The following is a 22,378-nucleotide window of genomic DNA, read 5'->3' as shown; positions in this document are numbered from 1 at the left end:
ATAAAGTATTATTAATATGACGAAAAAGTAGCAATAGAGGTTTTAATTTGCTATTGGTAGTTTGCTGTCTTTCATTAATATTGGTTGAAAATATACACTGATGGTCGAATAAGTTGCCAAATGGGAATACAACATAATAGCACTTTTGCCTTTGAGTAAGACAAAATTTCTCTCCTGGCTTATGTTCAATGCTGACATTGCACTGGAACATTAATGCTAATATGAGTGCCATCCTAGCTAGAGTGAGTTTCCAGTAGATTCCTGATATCAACTGAGGGTGGGTTTTTTTTTTTTTATTAATGGAAGTGGGGGACTGGCTGGCAAAGGAGGGGGGAAATTGCTTGATATAGTTAAAGGGAAATCACAGAATTTGTGACTTACGCAACAAAGACATTGTACTGCTTATAAGACATGAAGGATATCTATTAAGCCCATTACAGATAGACAACTGAAGCTATCTCTTGAGGGAGGTTGGTGTGGAGGCTGTCCCAATTACCAGTTATACAAGGTCTTTTCTTTGCACAGCAGAATGGAAAGTATTGTGACTAAAATTAAAAAAATATGGCTGGGTAGTACTTAGTGGCCCTGGCCTTTGAAATATCAAAGCTCAGAAGGATCCCCAGACTTGTTAACAGCGAAAATACAAAAGGGCTTGATTGCTCTATTGTTCTCATTAGATAATATGAATAATTATAATTGGATTATCTCTGAGTTAGATATTTATAGGGTGCCACTTACCATACTGTCTAGGCTGCTGTGGGCAACTTGCAGAACTAAAAAATTCTGATATATGTCAGTGCCTCATAACTGTTGGGAAGCTTTTTCCTCAGAGTCCTGTAGCAATATGTAGAAAATAATGTTAAGAGAATCCTTTTGTGGAAAGGAAAGTAAGTACATAAAAGTTTAGATGTCTATAGTCATGGTTCTATGGGTACAGAATTATATATGTTGTTGATAAAACAAATATATTTAGTGAGTCAGTCTTTCTACTTTATGGCCCTGATCCTGCAAACATTTAAACTGTGTTTGTAGTCTTGCAATATCCATTTCCCCGGACCATTAGAGCAGGATGTGGGGTAGAAAGAGGTGATTTTAAATTGTTGGACACTAAGTACATGTGTTTTAAAAACTACTAAAAATAGACCAGAGAAAAAAGAAAAGGTCCTTGAACTCTTACTAATTGTTTCTCTTAATGCCAACTCAGGCAGGTGACTGCCACTATTTTAGTCAAAGGCATTCCTTTACATACTTTAAGAGACACCATGCTTGAGACCGAGCAAAATAATCACAATCGTTAATCATGACTATTTTATTATTAAAGAAAGTAAAAGAAAACATTGAACAAAACAGTGCAGGTAACAGAACACAAATAATAAATTGGTTACTGCTTTACAGTCCCTTCTGTATGATTCTCTGGGGAGTGCTTTTAGCAGAGAGTATTTCTCTGAGAGTGGGCCTGCCTCTGGTGGGGCACTTTTCTCTTATTAAGTTGTGACCAAGGTATTATTTCCCCAAATTGAGAAGACAGTCATCTTAGTTATCCAAGGATATACAATGATATCTAAATGGGCAAAACAATTTCGTTTAAGGAAAAGTGGATCCTGTGGTGGTTAATAATAACCAGTCAGTTTATATTTGGGCAAAATAAGCCATCTTAAATAAATCATATGAAATTGAAGGAAGTATTTAATCAATAACTTGGAAGAAGCCATTTCAGGAGCTATTTTAAGATAGGCCAATTACAAATATAAAGAATATTAAGAATCTTACTAAGAATCTTAAATCAAATTAAAACCGACTTCTGCTTTGCTTATCAATGTTTAACCCTGGTCTCCTGTCCAAGAATACAGGTCTAAGCATTTTGTGATTAACAGGAGAACTGTTAATATTTGAAGTTACAACAGCTTTTCCATATTCCCAAAAAAGTATTGCAAGGCTTTTAAAATCTAATCCTTTGGCAGTGTCTTGATTAACTTTCTCTCACCTATCCATGTTGAAGTCTTAGAGAGATTTCCTTGGGTTAGTATCTTTTTAAGTCTTCTTTGTTTTTCTTAGCGTTTCATAGTAACTCTAGTGTAGAGATGCACAGGATGAGTTGTGGAGTGCTTGCTGTTTAAGCAGGGTAGGGGGTGTGTGTGTGTTGCTCACTTCAGACTTTTTAAAATACTCTTCTTCCTATTTCTAGGAAGTTATAGGAAAACTACTTTCAGGGTTGTTTAGATTCCAAGTTGGGTGCTTTCATTAGCTTCATGCCTTCAGCTCCAGAATATGCAGTCTGACTAATGAATATGCAACATTTCTTTAATTTCCTTTGTTCTTCTTGTGCCGGGAAAACAGATAACTTTTAAAGTTGGTTGTAACTCTTTTTATTCAGACCATTTTATTAGCATTTGAGAGGAATTGAAATTTTGTTTTTAAAAATTGAAACACACTTCTTTATATAAAAGTTTTCATTTTTTAAAAGTCTTTTACTATTAAGTCGTTCTTAAGTGTTTAGCTTAATAATTAAAGAAGTTTGTTGGTACTTTATAAAAATTTTTGGAAAGATTTTTCCTGTTGTCTTAAATTTTCCCATAGAATTTAGTTAAAATCATACTTTTTGCATATGAACTAATTATTCTAGTGACCAAAGGGGGAGACTTTCAAAGGCACAACTGTCTTTTTGGTGCCTAGGTGTGTCAAAGTCAATTGGAGAGGAGCATCTAAATGCCATTTGTATAATTGAAAAAGTCTTTCCCAAAGTGGTCTTTAATAATTAGCTTCCAACATTTTAATGGCAATGCATGTGCATAGATAGCAAATGTATGTGGAATTTTGTATTGTTACAAAAACAATTGGGAAACCCTGTCTCTCTCAAGGTGTAGAGTTCATGGGTTTGAGCCCTGTTTTATTCAATATAATTTAAATAGGCTCCGTAAGAGTTCCAGATTATGTTGGATATATAATTAATGATTGAATCATGTTATTTATTTTATTATTACCATTAATAAGAATCCTTCATTTAATCTCTCTTTTCCAGTGGTCTAATAGTCCCTGAGGTGCGGGGAAATGAAACTGTTCCTGAAGTAGTTACTACATCCGGCTATGTGTTGCTACACTTTTTTAGTGATGCTGCTTATAACCTAACTGGATTTAACATATTTTACTCGTAAGTATCTGTTTTTTAAAAGAATTGTTATTTTATGAATTAGGGCTATAATGTTCTTCAGGAGAATTACATACTTGTAGACTATATTTGTCTTTTGATTGGGTTAAAGGTATTAATGATGTCAGGGAGTTATTCACACTGATAAGTCTTTCATTCCAGGATGTCCAGAAGGTTTTTATGGGGTGAGAGTGAATGAGAGAAGTTTTTAAAAATGGTAAAACAAGGTGAAACATATTTCCACATAGAATGTCCCAAATCCTTGTCGGTGGGGACACTTAAGGTCAGATTCTGACCTTTGCTCATGTTGAAGAGCACCTTATTATGAGTAGTTGGAGTCAGTGGGACAAGTTGTGCAAGTAAAGGGCTCACAATTTGACACACAGGCCTTGTTTATGCTAAAGGGAAAAATCGATCTAAGTGACACAATTTGAGTTACATGAATAGCTTAACTCAAATTGGCATAGCTTAGATCTATTTACTGCAGGGTCCGCACTATGTGACGTCGACGGGAGATGCTCTTCTGTTGACTCCCCTTACTCTTCTCGATCAGGTGGAGTACAGGAGTTGATGGGAAAGCAATCGGTGGTCGATTAGCGTGTCTTCACTAGACCCGCTAAATCGACCACCGATGCATTGATCGCCGCAGCGTCAATTCTCCGGTAAGTCTAGACAAGCCCTTAGCTTTTTTTGGATAAGCTAAATATGTTGAGAGTCTTATGTCTCTTAATGTAAGTCATGTTTTCCAGATGTAGAATCATTCTTGTGGTTCTTTGCGAATATTTACAATTTTTCAATTCTTCTTTGAAATGTGGACACCAGAATTGGATACGCTGTTCCAGTAATAGTCTCACCGATGCCATATGCAGTGGAAATACCACTATTCTACTCTCTCAATATTTCCTGTTTTTTTCCATCCAGTGATACCTGTCCTCTGAGCCCTAACATTGCTGGACCAGATCTGAGGTCCTTCAAGTCAAATACCCAGTCTCTGACAGTGGCCAGTACAGGTGCAAGACCCTCACAATAGGTATTTGTGGGATAATCTTCCTCCCATATTAGGTCTCATCCTGATCTCTAACAGTTAGAGGTTAGTTTAAGGATTGAACCATAACATTTAATACCCCTTCCAAAATGATGATGTTAATGATAATAACTAGATATTCTGGTTATCTAATGTCTAATCCCTTTTTTAAATCTTAAATTCTTTGCCTTAACAATTTCTGTGGCAATGAGTTCCACAGTGTAATTATATGTTGTGTGAAAGAATATTTCATCAGTTTTTAATTAGCTAATTTTTAATTTTATTGAATGTCCCATTCTTGTTTTATGAGGCAGGGAGAAGAGAAGCTCCTCATCGATCTTCTCTATAGCGTTCATTATTTTATATATTTTTATCATTCTCTCTTATTCATCTCCTTTATAAGGTAAATAATCCCACTCTTTTCAAACTCTCTTCATATGAGAGTTTTTCCATACCCTTGATTATTGTTGTTGCCCTTCTCTGAACCCGGTCTAATTCTGCCATATGCTTCTTGAGATGGTGGGATTAATGCTGCACACAGTATTTTAGAAGAAGCCTCACAATTAACTTATATAATGGTACTATAATATTGTCTGTATAATATTGTGTCAGAACTTTATTCTGTGACTTATACATCCTAGCATCTTGTTTGCTTTTTTGATCCCAGCTACGCATTGAGCAGAGGTCTTCATTGAATTATCTACAAGGAGATTGCTCATATTCTCATGGAGGATGGACAGTGATGCAAAACCATGCTCTGAAGTGTCCCTAGCCTCTGTTTGCCAGAAGCTGGGAATGTGTGACAGGGGATGGATCACTTGATGATTACCTGTTCTGTTCATTCCCTCTGAGGCACCTGACATTAGAACTGTTGGAAGACAGGATCGGGGGCTAGATGGACCATTGGTCTGACTCAGTATGGCCATTCTTACATTCTGCTGTAATTTACAGTAGTTTTCCTTATGCTGCTTTTACTACATGAGGGAGTTATCCAGTGTTTGAGAATCCTTTGACTGGGTAATGTTGTACATGCAGTTAGACTATAACAGAAAGAAGTCTTGAAAGATATTCTTCCTTTTTCGGTGTGTGTGATTGCAGTTTTGTCACCCAGAATAATCTACTTAGTCCTTTCAGGTGACAGCAAGAAAATATAACCATCTAAACAATTTATCGTTGCTGTAATTGTTTTCCCTAGTAGTTCCCAAAGTTTTGTGAACCTGTCTGCTTATCTTGGAAGTCAATGGCAATAGGACATAGCATTCTTAACTACAGCATGTTCAGCATTCTTTTATACCTCAAAATCACTAATACATGCTATTAAATTATTATGTTGGAAGATAACTGAAATAAATAACTGAAAAGTTGCCATCTATCCTTCAGTGTATATGCAAAGGGAAACTAATGAATGAATCCCTACTTTCTTTGTCCTCCTGTTACTGATTTTATAGTAAAGTCTCAAACTTAAACTTTTCACCAGCTAGCTTTCATTGCTATGTTTACAGAGAAGATATGTTTACTATTCTTTCTATTTCTCAGAGAGACTCCTTCAATACTTGTTTCAGAGTGGTAGCTGTGTTAGTCTGTATCGGCAAAAACAATGAGGAGTACTTGTGGCACTTTAGAGACTAACAAATTTATTTGGGCATAAGCGTTCATGGGCTAAAACCCACTTCAGTCTTATATGTATCTCAGGTTTACCTAAACTTCTGCTGCTTTGTCTCTTTCCTCCTGCACTACCTCCATAAGCTCTTCTTCAGGGACTTGGACAGATGGTCCTCTTATCTCCCACCTTCTGATGGATTCTTCCTCTGCTCTTTGCTCTGATTCTGCATTGAAATTTTTTTTAAACTTAATTTTGCTGGTTGTCATCACTCTCCTATGAGCTCTGAAGTTCTAGACGTGATGATAGGCTACCCCACACCAAGTGCTTGTTCTTTGCCTTCCAAGTAATCTTCCTCAAGTGGGAGAACAGAGAAATAACATTGTTGGTATTGAATATCTAAAGAAGATAAAAGAAGCAGCCTGGTTATTTAGTCACTCTGTTGGGCCTGGCAATACACAATGAGCATGACTTGCTGCTTTCAGAGTCACCACAGCAGCAAGGAGATGAAAGGTGCCTTTTGTTCCAGATCTTTTTCTTCCTGTGAATGCCACATCAATGCTGTTAATCTGGCCCTTTTCACTAGCACTAATTAAACTTTAAACCCCTAATTTTGGGAGGGTGGGAGGAAAGCTATTTTGCTTTAATTTGTTGCTCAGCGCAGGCACATGCAATTATAAATGTTTTTTAACATGGGCTTTGTATCATGGCTTTACGAATCTGAAAAAAAAAAAGCAACTATATTAAAAAAGCATATGAAAAAGCCATCCTGGCAGACATGATGGAAACACTTTATATTGTTAACAAAATAAATATAGGGAAGATCCAAAACTGAGTTAAAGCACACAGCAATTTACAGAAACGGAGGCTTCCACACACAACAGGGTTAACTTTATTGGAAGGATAATATAAAACAACTTCTGTTACCCTCCACTGGTTATTAAAAGGTAACATTAGTTTTAGTTAGAATATAAAGAACTGTTTAAACAATGTCTAAAGAATGTTAGTCTTTGTGTTTTCCCTTTTTCATGGATCTTTGATTGATTATGAAATTTAGATTCAGTTCTTGGTGCAGAGCCAGTCCTGCATAGTACAGCATAGGGAGGCCTCAGTTCTGATTCTATCACTGACTGTGTGTAAGCAGAGAGTACTTTAACCTTAGTGCATCTCAGATCCCCTGTCTGTAAAACAGTGATTATACTTACTACATTTGTATCAGTGATTGTGGATTTGCAAATAAAAGGAGCTGTATACAGCAAATGCAAATTATTATTATAATGTCATATGAAAAGCTCTACCCAGCTCTTTTATTTCTTTGTTGCCTTATTTTATATATTTATTTTTACAGCATTAATTCCTGTCCTAACAATTGCTCGGGGCATGGGAAATGTACAACTAGTGTTTCCATTCCAAGCCAAGTGTATTGTGAGTGTGACAAGTATTGGAAAGGCGAAGCCTGTGATATTCCATACTGTAAAGCTAACTGTGGGAGCCCAGATCATGGCTACTGTGATTTGACAGGCGAGAAACTGTGTGTGTGCAATGACAGCTGGCAAGGTAAGTTATTAATATATATGTCTTAGAATCAAATCTATGTGAAAGAGGAGCCCTCATTTATGTATCTTACCTGCTATGCGAATTTAAATCTTTATAACGTAAATGTAAACAGTTAATTTAAAAAATACACTTTCCAAATGAGCTCAAGAATTGTATCTGGATCTAAATGTACTTTGGGAACTAGGTTTATTTTAATGAAATCAAAGGCAGGTAATTTTAACTGAAGTTTAGTGTTTGACTTATGAGTGAGTCTGTTGTAAAATCAGAGATGATTGGGCTGAAAAGACCTTCTGGATCATCTAGTCTAACCTTCTGCATGACGCAGCAGTCTCCTCTTTGTATTAGTAAGTGTAACGCAGACCACCTTGGATGTAATCAGCAGGGATCAAACCTGTGACCTCTTGAGCCAAATGCAGAAGCCTCTACTACATGAGCTGAAACAAAGACATGTCTCTTAGCCAAGAGTATAGCAGGCTCATCAACCTCTAGCTGCCCTAGTCACCACCAGAGCGGGGACAGAGTGCCTCTCTGAGCAGACAGGTTATATAAGTATAAATAATAATGAGTCCCTCCAATTTTTTGGATATATTTAGCATCTTTAAAAACAGCTATCTCCTTAGCCAAATTTCCCTTTTTGTTCATAATTTTTTTATTCCTTATGGATCCTATGTTTTTTTCCCATTCTTAATTATTCTTTTCCCATTCAAAGTCCATGTTTTACACTCCAGATGCATAATTCACTTATGAAAATGGGATGTATGAAACAATCCTAGCAGGATTAGCTTCTTTCTTGTTTAAATTTGTTTTCCTCTTGAAAAGGCATGGTTAAAATGACTCCATATAACCGATTTGGTCCTGCGTATATTGGTGGTCATTGTTTGTTACTTGAGTGACACAAATAATTTACTAATTTTTACTCCTGTTAGCACTCAGCCAATACACCCAAGAGAGAATGAGATGTATTAAATTCTTTTTGTGACTAATGTGCAGTACTGTTTTGTAAATGTCAATCAGTACTGCCCTATAAATCTATTTAAGGCAATAGAGTGACACTGGGATCATCCAGGGAATGCTCTGAAGACAGCTTTGGTTGGCACAGATGTTACTGAGGCCTGTAGAACCTTTATTATTGGTAATGATGGATAAGAAAGGATGTACCCAGGTTCATTCTTGTGTAGTCCAACTGAGACTGCAGAGTTGGGAGTTAGAAAATCACTAGTTTACTTGTGCACTGAGTATATGTGATACTGAATCACTGACAGACAATGAACATGAAACTGAAAATTGCCAGTTCAGGAAATTCACTTTTCAGGGTAGATCCACACTTTAATAGAAGACTGACTATGCTGATTGGCACTTTTTCCAGCAGAAGGAAGTCATAAATCTAAAATCCTAACTCCCTTTTCTTAGAATATTCTCTTCATCCAAGGGCTTGTCTATACTACCTGCCAGATTGGTGGCCAGTGATCGATCCAGCGGGAGTCGATTTATCGCGTCTAGTCTAGACGCGATAAATCGACTGCCGAGTGCTCTCCCATCAACTCCAATACTCCACCGGAGCAAGAGGTGCAGGTGGAGTCGACGGGAGAGCCTCAGCAGTCAACTCACCACAGCGAAGATACCGCGGTGAGTAGATCTAAGTACGTCGACTTCAGCTACGTTATTCATGTAGCTGAAGTTGCATAACTTAGATTGTTCCCCCCCTAGTGTAGACCAGGCCTAACAGTCATCTCGCTAAACCATTCATACTTGCAATAGGTAGGCTAACAGACTATAATTTGTCCAATGATTAATTTTTTCTCAAAGTCCTTGAAGTCTTTGATGAATTTTTCTTTGTTCTGTATGTTCCCAATGTACTAATGTGGATGATGAGTGGGTTTTCTTTAATGCGCCTTACTATTCTTTCTGCATTTCTTCAACCTGGTGATACTTGAAAGACTGTTTTGTTTGATCATTTCTTACTTCTAAATGCTCTTTTCTACAATTCATAAACTTTTTCAGTACCTTCTAACTGAATTGGCATCTGCAAAAGCTGTCTGATAGCTTACCATTCCTGCTGCTTTACCAAGTACTTTAAATATTTGGTAATTTCTTGAAAACTTGTAAAGGTATTGCTTTATCCATTGTAAATCCATACATTCTATCCTTCTTAAAATAACTTCCTGTTATCTCTTGCTTGCACATCCTGTTCTGTTTAGTTTATTCAATCCATATGCACATTGGAGTTATTCTGTTGGACTATATTATCTAGATCAAGTTGTCAGTGTATTACAAAAATCTTTCCCTGGTTCAGACAAAAAGAACATGCAATATTATACTGTGTATGGTATTTTTTTTAACAATGGTGACATCTTGTGGATACTGTGGAAGAAGCGTCTTGTTGAAGAACCTTTCATGTGCAATCCCCTACATCATAGGAGAGTTGTGAGGAAAAACACATTAAAGGTTGTGACACATGTTGAGATCTACTGATGAAAGGTGCTATGTAAGAGTTAGGTATTATATTAGGTATTATAATAGTAAAGATAAGGACTACGAGGAAAGAGTAGAGAGTACTCATTGGAATAGAATACAGTAATTGTTTTGAAAGCTCTTCTAATCATGGGTCTGATAGATCAGAAACGCTGTTCTCCTTAATTTGGTTTTATGTGGGATTGGAAGCCATGCATTTTGCTGAACAGGGAACTAATGGTGTAAATGTTTTTAAAATCAGCTGCTGCTCATAATGTTATAGAATTGTGCCCTGATAGTTGAATGAAATGTTTATGGTCTGAAAACTCTATTTAAATTATTTGACATCTCTTTATTTTTAATGGATGATACATATTTACTTTACTGTAGTAGACAGTTTGTATTAACAATACAAAAGACAGAAAACCCAATACTCCCTTAAAGCGGCCAGTGTAAAGGGAGACTAAAAGGTCATGGAAGAAAACCTGTTATAATGGAGTTCCATAGTCGTCACAGAGAAAATGTAATGGGTCTATGCTGTTTCCTTCATGATCCTTGTTGTAGGTATTCTAATTCTAACCTGTAATTATACCGGATTGGAATTGCCTAGAGAAGGATGGGGGTTAGGCTCGAGCACACTTCACTTCAGCTGGCCTGTGCTGGCACTACACTCACAGAAGGCTGTTACAAGTCAGAGCCATTTTGAACAGATGTGGGTTTACTCTTAAATTGCACTGGGGACTGGGCCCAGAATTAGGGAGGCACAAATCTGGGTTAAAACCACCTACTCCCTGTCCTTTCCTGTACCTAGCACAGGAACTGAAGAACTGAGAGAATCTGGCTGAGGCAACAGTATTGGCTATTACATTATTGGAACCACTTGAAGGAGTTTAGATTTTTAATACGATAACTTAATAAGATGCTCTTATGAAAGATACCCCAGTGGCTAAAGAACTGTATTGTACTTGATACATTTATTATTGGAAAACCTAATAAAATTTGAGAAACATAATTAAGAAACTCACTAGTGGTAAATGGTCTGACTGTTTCAACTATATTTAATTGGCTAATCAGATCAGATTACTTTTCAGTACTATGTTTAGAGTTGTCCAGATGCCCCAGACATACTTATGCACTGTAACTGTAAGAAAATGCTAACACATTAAAAATGAACTTACCATTTCTATCCTTTGTTTCTAGTATTTGCAACAATTTTATAACTTTCTCAGTATGGCAATTATTTTTATATTCCCTCTTCAAATAAAGATCCGAACAGTCTCTCAGTAAAAGATTATCTGATTCTTTTAGTAATATTTCTCCACTAAGAACAGTGTTGGGTAACTTGTGGCCCATCAGGGTAATCTGATTGCGGGCCGTGAGACATTTTTTTGACGTTGACCGTCCGCAGGCACTTTCCCCCACAGCTCCCATTGGCTGGAATGGAGAACTGTGGCCACTGGGAGCTGTGGGGGGGAGGTGCCTATGGACAGTCAATGTCAGCAAAATGTCTCGCGACCTGCAATCATATTACCCTGATGGGCTGCAGGTTGCCCACCACTGATGTAGAAGCATATGGTGATATGGTTGTATTCATATAATGGAAATTAATTTTTTCTTTCTGGAACCATATTCCACACTAACCTTCAGGTCAAATAGTCAGATAAAATGATCATAAATATGTCAAGTTATACTAATGAGAAAAAAAAAAGATTCTCAAGATTTTCTCATTGTTTCTATGCCAAACAAACAGGATCTTTACTGCGTCAAAACATTTTATCTTTGGACTGTACTCTCACACTTGTAATTTATTTAAAGGGAGAGTGGGAGAGAGAGAGAGGAAAAAAAGTTTGATTAAAATAAAAATTGGAGAACCTTTTAAAAAATCCCCCTCCATTTTGCTTAGTAGATAATTCCTGTAGTGTATTTACTAAAGGAACACTGTATGTACTAGCAATTTTCATATGCAAAATCATGCTTGAAAATTTGACATTCTTTACATTGAGTGAAGGAAACCCATTAAAACAATCTTCAAAGACTTTGGACTAGATTCTGATATCCTTATTCTCCTTGAGCTGTACCTTACTCTTCAAGTAGTTCTACTGAAATAAAGGCCAAGGCCCATGAAGTGTACTTGAGGAATAAGGTCTGTCTTATAAGAATGATAGTTACATTGTCCATTTTTATGCCTCTCAAAAACCCATAATGTAAAAGGACTTCTAAGATTTCTTCAGTTTCAAATCTTGGTATGGCTTATCACTTTTCTAATTTGGGGATGTTTCCATATATAGTACAACCAGAGCCATGCACCGCTGCTATGGATAACAGCTCGGTTGTGCAGTTTTGTTAATGTTGTGGGTTGGTTTCTGACTCTGATTATGTTTGCAAAGGAGCAAAATCCTTGTATATTTAAGTATGGTAAGAATGTAGCTCAGTGTAAAATAAGTGCAACATACACCCTGGCAAATAGCAAATGTTGACTTTGTCCCACTGAACTCTGCATTGTAGAATCTATGACATGTTGCACGAATTCTATCTAATTTTTATTGCACATCAGGTTGTTTGGGGTTCACTATGATCTTCTTTATTTAGGTCAGTGTAGCAGCTTCAAGCCCAAGTACAGTTCCAGAAAATGCACCAGGCTGTGGCTCTGGGGGTCACTGTCTTCCCAGACATGGAGACAACTCTAACAAAGGCTGTACATTATGAAACTCTGAGTGTGTTGTCTCATCAGTCATTGTATTTCATCAGACTAAGAGATGCAGCTGGGATGCAACACTGTAGGAAAGAAATCTTCATTAGGTATGCTAAGAGTCCAGCTTACATGCTATGTCTCTGGAGTTGGTCTGTTAACAGCATCACCCCATCTTGCATTCCTGAGACCCTGGTGTTACACTAAACCAGGTCCTTCCTGAGAGTTGACCCTCTTTCTCTAATTGCACTCTTCATATTATAAGGAACCAGATTCATTGATATCCCTGGAATTTAAGGTCGGGGCCACATGGAGTGTAGAGTTTTGGTTTCTTTGCTTCTCAAACTTCTCTTCTTACAGTAGCTGAATATGTGCTTCAGGAAGTGGGCTGTTTCAGAGAATGAGCAACTTAAGTGTTTTGTTGACAGCACTGGACCAGTCAGAGCTCAGCAGTCTCTTCCCTCTGCAAAGTGAAAACAGTGTCACTGAGGGAAGACTACATTAAGTGGTAGTTTCACCTTAAACAAAATAGTGCTTTTCCCCTCAGTTGTGGGGGATCTGGTCTTTCCAACCATTTCCTGTCTGTCTGAATCAGAAGAGAACAGCAGCCTGAGAAGAATAGTTCTAGTGCAATGCATACTGAGTGACGAGGTTATATAAATCCTATCCCTTTTCTGGATGGGGAGAGACTTGCAGGGAAGGCAAGCAGTGTTCATGGTGTCTCTTTGGGGGCTATAGGGTAAGTAGAACTTCATCCTGTACTTTTAAAAAATATTGCAAGTCCTCGTTTTCTGGCCTTTTAAAAAACCTAGAATAAGACCACAGGCGGTGGAACTTTTTGCTTGCTTCCATGCTTTCCCTTCAGCATGGAAGGAGTATTACATAAACATCCACAAAGCCTCATCTCATTGTCCTTCTTAAAACTCTCCTCTGCTGAGTTGTCTACAAAAAACTTGACAATGGTTAGGCAGCTGGTTTACTGAGACTACAGCTTTTTATATGTCATTGTTATCTTATGCTTCTCTGTATGTATGGTTTTTCATAGAATCATAGAAATGTAGGGCTGGAAGGGACCTCGAGAAGTCTTCAAGTCCAGCCCCATTTGCTGTGGCAGGACCAAATAAACCTAGACCATCTCTGATGGGTGTTTGTCCAGCCTCTTCTTGAAACCTCCAAGGATTGAGATTCCATAACCTCCCTTGGAAACCTATTACATAGCTTAACGACCCTTATAATTAGAAAGTTTTCCCTAATATCTAACCTAAATCTCCCTTGCTGCAGATAAAGCCCATTTTCTTGTCCTACTTTCAGTGAACACAAAGAACAGTTGATCCAAGTCCTCTCTATAACAGCCATTAATATATTTCAAGAATGTTATGAATCCCTGCTCACTCTTCTTTTCTCAAGACTAAGCATGCCCAGTGCTTTTAATCTTTCCTCATAGGTTTTCTAAACCTTTTTTCTTTCATTTTTGTTGCTCTCCTCTAGACTCTGTCCAATTTATCCACATTTTTCCTAAAGTGTGGCTCCCAGAATTGGACACAGGACTCCCAACTGTGCCAAGAAGACTGGGACAATTACCTCCCATGTTTTACTTCTGTTAAGACACCCCAGAATGATACTAGCCTGTTTTGCAACTGCATCACATTGTTGATTCATATTCAGTTTATCCATTGTAACACCAGGTCCTTTTCAGCAGTATGACCACATAGCCAGTTTTCCTCCATTTTGTAATTGAGCATTTGATTTTTCCTTCCTAAGTGAAGTACTTTATTATATTTTATCTTGTTGATTACAGACCAATTCTTTGATTTTTGTCAAGGTAGTTTTGAATTCTGATTCTCCTCTCCAAAATGCTTGCAATACCTCCCAGTTTGGTGTTATCTGCAAATTTTATAAGTATACTTTCCATTCCATTATGGAAGTCATTAATGAAATATTGACTAGAAAGGAACCCAGGACTGATCCCCATGGGAACCCACCAGATATGCCCTCCCAGTTTGACAGTGAACCATTGATAACTACTCTTTGACTAGGTCTTTTGACCAGTTGTGCACACAAATTAGAGTAATTTCATCTAGACCACATTTTTCAGGTTTGTTTATGAGAGTGTCGTGGGACTGTGTCAAAAGCCTTACTAAAATCAGTTTATCCCTCAGTTCTCTTCTGTCTTATACTTAGCTAGTAAACTTTTCTGAGGATGGGTCATTACTTTTTTTTGTTTGTTTTTTGATGGTGCTTGGCACAGTGGGACCCTGATCTATAACGGGGCTTACAGACCCCTTTTTTAGCATTTCTGTAAATCTAAAAAAAATAAACACTACTTGCAAGAGAATATTTTTGTTACAAACACACTCTTCGTTTTTCTTCTTTTCAAAGTTAGCTTGAGGTACAATGCGAGCATTGCACCTAAGGTGACTCCCATCCACACACAAATCTCTAGCCCAAGTGTCAAGGTTCCTTCCCCACTCTGAACTCTAGGGTACAGATGTGGGGACCTGCATGAAGACCTCCTAAGCTTACTTTTACCAGCTTAGGTTAAAACTTCCCCAAGGTACAAACTATTTTACCTTTTGCCCTTGGACTTCCACTGTCACCACCAAACGTCTAACCAGTTTTATTATTGGGAAAGAGCCGTTTGGAAACGTCTTTCCCCCCCAAAATCCTCACCAAAATCTTGCACCTCCCTTCCTGGGGAAGGTTTGATAAAAATCCTCACCAATTTGCATAGGTGACCACAGACACAAACCCTTGGATCTTAAGAACAATGAAAAGAAGCATTCAGTTTCTTACAAGAAGAATTTTAGTAGAAGAAAAAGTAAAAAAGAATCACCTCTGTAAAATCAGAATGGTAAATACCTTACAGGGTAATTAGATTCAAAACATAGAGAATTCCTCTAGGCAAAACCTTGAGTTACAAAAAGACACAAAGACAGGAATATCCATACCATTCAGCACTGCTTATTTCCTCAGCCGTTTAAAGAAATCATAATCTAATGCATATCTAGCTAGATTACTTACTATGTTCTAAGACTCCATTCCTGTTCTGTCCCCGGCAAAAACATCACATAGGAAGACAGAGAGGCTTTGTTTCTCCCTTCCTGCAGCTTTTGAAAGTATGTTGTCTCCTCGTTGGTCATTTTGGTCAGGTGCCAGCGAGGTTATCCTAGCTTCTTAACCCTTTACACGTGAAAGGATTCTTCCTCTGGCCAGGAGGGATTTTAAAGGTGTTTACCCTTCCCCTTATATTTATGACATCAAGTTAAGTGGTTAATCTGTTAGGAGCTATGGGTTGAAGCTCAGGTAATGCTGATGCTTGAGCTAGTGAGTGCAGTGGGGATTCAACTATGGTTCACTGGAGTGCTTAAAGGCCTCACTGCCTTCCCAAAATTTCCTCAGGGATGTTTGTTGTGTTGTCTTCTCCTGCCCTAGAACTGAAAGTTATTTCCAGCAGTACAAACACCCAATTTTGGTGTTCAGACCCTCCTTAGCATATGACTCTTTGCCGTGTAGCACCTATGTAGCATCTGTTTATAGCTCTGCACTCTCACCTGTCCAGTCAGATGGTGTCTGGCGAGGATGGACCATTCTCCTAGTGTGTGGCTAGCTGGCCTGAGGCTGATACCAAAGTACTCGTGCAGTTGTGGTGTGATGCCATCAGGACTTATTTTTGGATCCAGGACCTGAAACCAGCAGACTTACAAAAGTCTCTTCATGAATCTTTCTGAGGAAGGGATCCATTGGACCGTCCACCAGTGCCAAGAGAGGCTAATATCTGTGAAAGCTCTTTACTGCTGGGCAAAGAAACGTAGCTCACAATCTAGTAAAAGTCCTAGACCTCTCCGTACTCCCACTAATTTGATAGGGGTCTGTAGAGAGCCCAAAGTACAGAGCCATCTCAAAGGCCCATGGGGAAGTTTGTGGGCAATGAGTGCAGAGTACCTGTAGGATGACCTGGAGGCATGGCTAATGCTGGTCACAGCACCCTCGTGTGAGGTAATGTTGATACTCACCAATGTGCCATAGCCATCCCAGCCTCATCCAGGGAGGAAATTTGAGGAACAGGATGGGAAGTAAAAAAAATGACTGTACCTCAGCCAGGAAAGGATTAGAGTTGCCATTTTGTCATTATAGTTAAGGGGTATATGACAACAAAGGAGGCCAACATGGTCTCTGTAGGACCAATCTTTGTGGGGGATGTTGCGTGGTGGAAGGCGGATGTTGAATGCTGCTTGTAGCTTATCTTTGGGGCAGAAGAACCACTATTCCCTATTCCACCCTTTCTTCCCCCGGCCCTAGGATCCAGAGGGTGGGCTATATGAGATGCTGATTTCAGGATATGAAAAATTCCCATGGTCCATGATGCCCCAGCCTACTTTCCCTGGTCATCCAAGGCGGATTGTAAGAAGTGGGGAAGGATTTTAGACGTGCAAAAACTGACTTCTTGTGGCGCACACTGCTGCATGTTTGAGAAGGCATCATTAGCAGCTGTTGCAGATTACATATATAGCAGTATGCTTTGTCTCACATTGGCACTAAAAATGCTAGTGCTAATCTAAATTTTTAAAAATAATACCGGCCCAGGAAATAAGTCCCCTTCATGGACTGTGGTATGAAGTCTAGAACACCTGAAAAGTCTTTTGAAATATAGGACTGGGATCTAACTGCTGTGGAAGGAAAGACTGGAAAGACCCTGTTAACGTTTGCCTGGATTTTATACCTTTCCTATAGAATGATGAAGCAGAACTTTTCATATAGTGGGGTTTTCATCAAATTTCTAGGCAGAGCAAATTGTGCAAGTCTTCCCTTGTAGCTCAACATTCCCTGTTAATCATTAATTTGTACATCAGTCAAGAGACAGAAAAATAGCTCCATGGTTCCAGAAGCCTGGAATAATTGTTCAGTCTTCCATGGAGGAATCTCAAGCAAGTTAACAATTTCCAGTGCCTCGACAGCTTGAAATAATGGTAAGATTATCACTGGTATTGTTCTGTTGTCCCAAGCCTGCTCCCCAAATAATTTTAAGGCTTTTAAAAATAATAAATATGAAGTATTAGCCATTGTTTAGATGGGCAAGTATCCTGGAATCCAGCTTCAGCCTGGTGTCATCAACTCCCTCCATGCTACCAGGTCCTGCAGCTAATGACCTTTGCTTGGGAGTTAGCCAGTACCTGGATGATGGATAGTGCAAAGGTCAGGTGTACCCATTGCACTCCATCCTTGTGCAGGCATGGTGGAGCAAGGACTCTGCACTTTCCGTACATGTGCATAGTACCATACCTCATGTGTATGACATACCCGGTAAATATAGCTGGACTGCCAGTGGTATTCACTTTGAATAATTTGTTTTCTTCTCTCTGGTTGGTGGTTTGTGCAAGTCCTTTGACAGCACTAGAGAGGGAGGGGAACTTCACAACATGTATTTTATTGCAGGATCATCTTCACAATACATACATGTGCAGATGAGATTTTTCATATAGATACACTGATATAGAACAGCAATATGCTCAGATAACTATCTCACTTTCCCCTTCCTCTGTTTCGTCCTTCTGTATGTGGTACCATATTCTCTTCAGTTGGCCAAATGCAAAGTCTACAATAACCTTCTCAGGATGTACATGAACCTTCTTTAGCCAGGTGTTCTTTTGTCAGGGTAGTTTGTACAGGACTTTCCTAGAAGGATTGTTTGTGCACTGGTACTAAGTCAGTCAGAGAAAATACTTTTTGATACCAGTCCAGGAACTATCCTGTTACAGTAATTTATCCTCGGTAGTTTGAAGGAGAAACAAACCCCAGACTTCAGTTTTTACTCTTTGAATGTTAGAGTTGGAATATTATTGCTTTGGTCTCATCAATGTCTCTGAAAAGTGACTATTGAGGAATCCATCCACATCAATTCCATTATTATTGAATTTAGTTGTTTTTTGTGGAAAGCTCTCTTGGTTTTTGCGTTAACTGGAAAAAAAATAACAAGCAATGGATATATCCAAAAGACCAGATCCTTCTCATTTTTAGCATTTTCCATCTCAAATATGCAAGAAAATAACTTATTTAGGTGTTAAAATTTGTCCAATTGTTCATATAAATATGGACTATATATTAAAGGATGTAGAGAGGTGGCATCTCTTCCCTCTGTCCTTGTTGGGTAGAATAGAAATAGCCAAAATGAATATCTGCCCAAGAATGACACATCATTAGACTACTGCCTTTCAAGGTCTCTCCATTATTCTTTGCTCAAATATACCCTGGGCATGGGTTTGCCATTTTTGTATCGATATTATTTAATATTCTAAATGCACCCTATTGTAAGGTGGTTTCTCTCGGTAGCTCTGTATACACACTGGCCTAAATTGCAATTGATATCTATGCCATTTGGTTCCCTCTCCTTTCCTATACCTTAGGAGGCTACCCACACTCTTATGGAAAACTCCAATCTTTGCATCTACATGGGGCATCCTTCAATGCATTAAGATGATCGCAGCATCCTATCTTACTAATTCTCTTCTTGTACCACTATGCGATAACCTGTGCATCAGGATCAAGGCCAACTCCATGCTTAAGAAAATTTGGATAGAAAAAGGTTTAATAAAAATTAAAGATCTAATACAGTATGATAGAGTGCACTCCTACAATTACATGTGTAACAAATATTAGCTACCACTGTCACAGAGTTCATTCTTCCAGTGGCCATGCTCAAGGATTCATGCAAAGATAGGGGGCAATTGGTCTGTTTCAACGTTCTCATCTATAGACAAACATTTTAAGAAATACAGAAGCTTTGTAGGAGTTACTTACAGGTGGCTTAATGCTTTGCGTTACCCTCTCAATCTCAGGCTCAAGGAAAAGTGGAAAAAAGACTTAGCCTTACTATCACAACAGAATCCTGGGAGGACATCTGGCTTAATGTGAAAGATTCTTCGTGTTCTTTATCCTTACGATTCTTCCAGAACAAGATATCAAACAGATACTACTTAACTCCAAAATGTTTGTTTAAGGCTAGATTGGCAACACACACTGAACTTTGGAGATACAATTAATCACATGCCAACCTTTCACACATCCTCTATACCTAAATGCATGTTGTTCTGGAACACCATATTCAGTTCTCTCTCAAAACCTTTTAGGTGTTGCTATCTTTCCTTCTCTGAGATTGTGTACTTTACAGGTGCTGGATGGTATTACCAGTTAACAATAAGAATTTATGGATTTCAAAGTGGCCAAAAGAGTTATTTTTGGGAAAAGGGAAATCTGCAATTCCTCCCTCATATGCAGACTGGCTTAGTGAGCTCTTTACTACTGCATTAATGGAAGAAATGACTTAGAGAAATGTTTGGAAAAAATATGAGGATGATTGGTCCTATATGAAACTATTGCGTACTTTTGAAGTTCAGAGTGTACAGTGCTCACTTTATATTTTTGATAAATATTTGCACTGTAAAAAACAAAAAAATTGTATTTTTCAATTCATCTCCTATAAGTACTGTAGTGCAATATCTTTATCATGAAAGTTGAACTTACAAATGTAGAATTATGTACAAAAATGACTGCATTCAAAAATAAAAAGTGTAAAACTTTAGAACTTACAAGTCCACTCAGTCCTATTTCTTGGTCTGCCAATCACTCAGATAAACAAGGTTGGTTACAATTTGCAGGAGATAATGCTGCCCACTTGTTTACACTGTTACCTGTTTACAATCTTGTTTACACTGTCACCTGAAAGTGAGAACAGGATTTCACATGGCACTGTTGTAGCTGGTGTTGCAAAATATTTACGTGCCAGATGCACTAAAGATGCATTTGTCCTGTCATGCTTCAGCTACCATTCCAGAGGAGATTGCTTCCATGCTGATAACGATCCAAAGCAGTGCAGACTGACACATGTTCATTTTCATCATCTGAGTCAGATGCCACCAGCAGAAGGTTGATTTTCTTTGTTAATGGTTTGGGTTCTGTAGTTTCCGCATCAGAGCATTACTCTTTTAAGACTTCTAAAAGCATGCTCCACACCTCGTCCCTCCCAGATTTTGGACGGCACTTCAGATCCTTAAACCTTGGGTCAAGTGCTGTAGCTATTTTTAGTAATCTCACACTGGTACCTTTGCGTTTTGTCAAATCTGCTGTGAAAGTGTTGTTAAAACGATCATGTGCTGGGTCATCATCCAAGACTGCTATAACATGAAATATATGCAGAATGTGGGTAAAACAGAGCAGGAGACATACAATTCTCCCCCCAAGGAGTACAGTCACAAATTTAATTGACACATTATTTTTTTAACAAGCATCATCAGCATGGAAGCATGTCCTCTGAATGGTGGCTGAAGCATGAAGGGGCATATGAATGTTTAGCATATCTAGCATGTAAATACCTTGCAGCGCTGGCAACAAAAGTGCCATGCGAACACCTGTTCTCACTTTCAGGTGACATTGTAAATAATACGCAGGCAGCAGTATTTTCCATCAATATAAACAAACTTGTTTGTCTTAGCGATTGGCAGAATAAGAAGTAGGACTGAGTGGACTTGTAGGCTGTACAGTTCTATACTGTTTTGTTTTTGAGTGCAGTTCTGTAACTAAAAAAAAATCTGCATTTGTAAGTTAGTTTCATGATAAAGAGAGAGCACTTCAGTACTTGTATGAGGTGAATTGAAAAATACAATTTCTTTTATCATTTTTACAGTGCAAATATTTATAATAAAAATAATAAAAAGTGAGCACTGTGCACTTTGTATTCTGTGTTATAATTGAAATCAATATTGAAAATGTAGAAAAACATCCAAAATATTTAAGAAATTTCAATTGGTATTCTATTGATTAATTGCAATTAATTTTTTTGAGTTAATTGCGTGATTTAACTGTGATTAATAGACAGCCCTATATTTTATATAAAAATAATATTTTTTTAAATACCCAGTGAATTTTCCATATGCAGGAAAAATAGAGGCGGCAGCCATATGAAGAGTAATACATAAGGTTCCAACACTGTGATACCATGTAGAAGTGGGTGAGAGTTGCTTACCAAGTCCCACATGGTGGGCTCATCACCACAAAAGCTTGACTTCCTGCTGATTTAAGATGTGATGACCTAGAAGGTGTTATGACTGCCCAGATACTAATTGGTTAACACGAAGAAGGAAATCTCTTAACTGTTACCATTTTAAAAAGCAGCAGTGTCTGCTTAAAGTAAATCTGCCATTTTGTAAACATTCAGTGTAAAGAATGCAGGGTGGGCAAATGCACCGCTGTCTCCTGAACAAGCTGAAAGTGACAGGCACTGCTGGAAGCCCTGTTAAGAGAGAATTACAGTAATAGAGCTCTGTGGTCACCAGTGCATGTGTTGCTGTTGAAAGGCTGTGACTGGATAAGTAAAGCAGCTTTCTGCACAAATAGCACAGCTGGAAAAACACTTTCATACCATGCGTAACGCATCCTTTCTATAGAAATTATACCAAGGGTCTTCACCTAGAGGAAAAGAGAGCATCCTGTCACAACGTGTACACATCAGCAAACCTGTTTTCTTGTGATTGGGGATGAGGTAGCTCTGGTGTACACAGCTGGCAATATTGACAAGTATTCTTACAAAATAGAGACTGAATTTATATGGTTTGTGAGGTAAGCAAGATGCATTTTATCAGAGTGCTGTTGGTACTGGTACCCCATGTTCTCCAAAAGACTCTGAGATACCTCAGAACCATTGAGAAGTCCAGCAGGACCAAAATGGCAATTCAACTGTGATGTAAATGGTCTCCTGGTTTTCGGATCATGATGCAGGAAAACATTTGTGTTTAAGCCCTTTTGGAATTAAATGGCAACCAAACAATTTCTCAGTCACTCTTCTCTCCCCCGTCCCCCCCAAAAAGATTTGGTAATTGGCAAATATTCCTTGTTAATTGGTATGCATTAGAAGTATTCTTG

General features: G+C 38.2%; 1 protein-coding gene across 12 annotated transcripts in view; it reads left to right on the top strand.

Moving 5' to 3' along the window:
* ATRNL1 (attractin like 1) overlaps positions 1-22,378 on the top strand; it is a 1,081,427-nt gene that overhangs the window by 98,595 nt on the left and 960,454 nt on the right. For all 12 annotated transcript variants that reach the window (XM_073354269.1, XM_073354267.1, XM_073354264.1 and 9 more), the window contains exons 5-6: positions 3,020-3,148; positions 7,118-7,326. In XM_073354269.1, coding sequence (XP_073210370.1) covers positions 3,020-3,148; positions 7,118-7,326 — 338 coding nt within the window. The remainder of the gene's footprint in view (positions 1-3,019; positions 3,149-7,117; positions 7,327-22,378) is intronic.

The sequence above is a fragment of the Lepidochelys kempii genome, chromosome 7 (genome assembly GCF_965140265.1).
Source record: "Lepidochelys kempii isolate rLepKem1 chromosome 7, rLepKem1.hap2, whole genome shotgun sequence".
NCBI lineage: Eukaryota > Metazoa > Chordata > Testudines > Cheloniidae > Lepidochelys > Lepidochelys kempii.
Note: the sequence above shows the minus strand (reverse complement) of the source record. Positions and strands in the feature narration are given on the sequence as shown.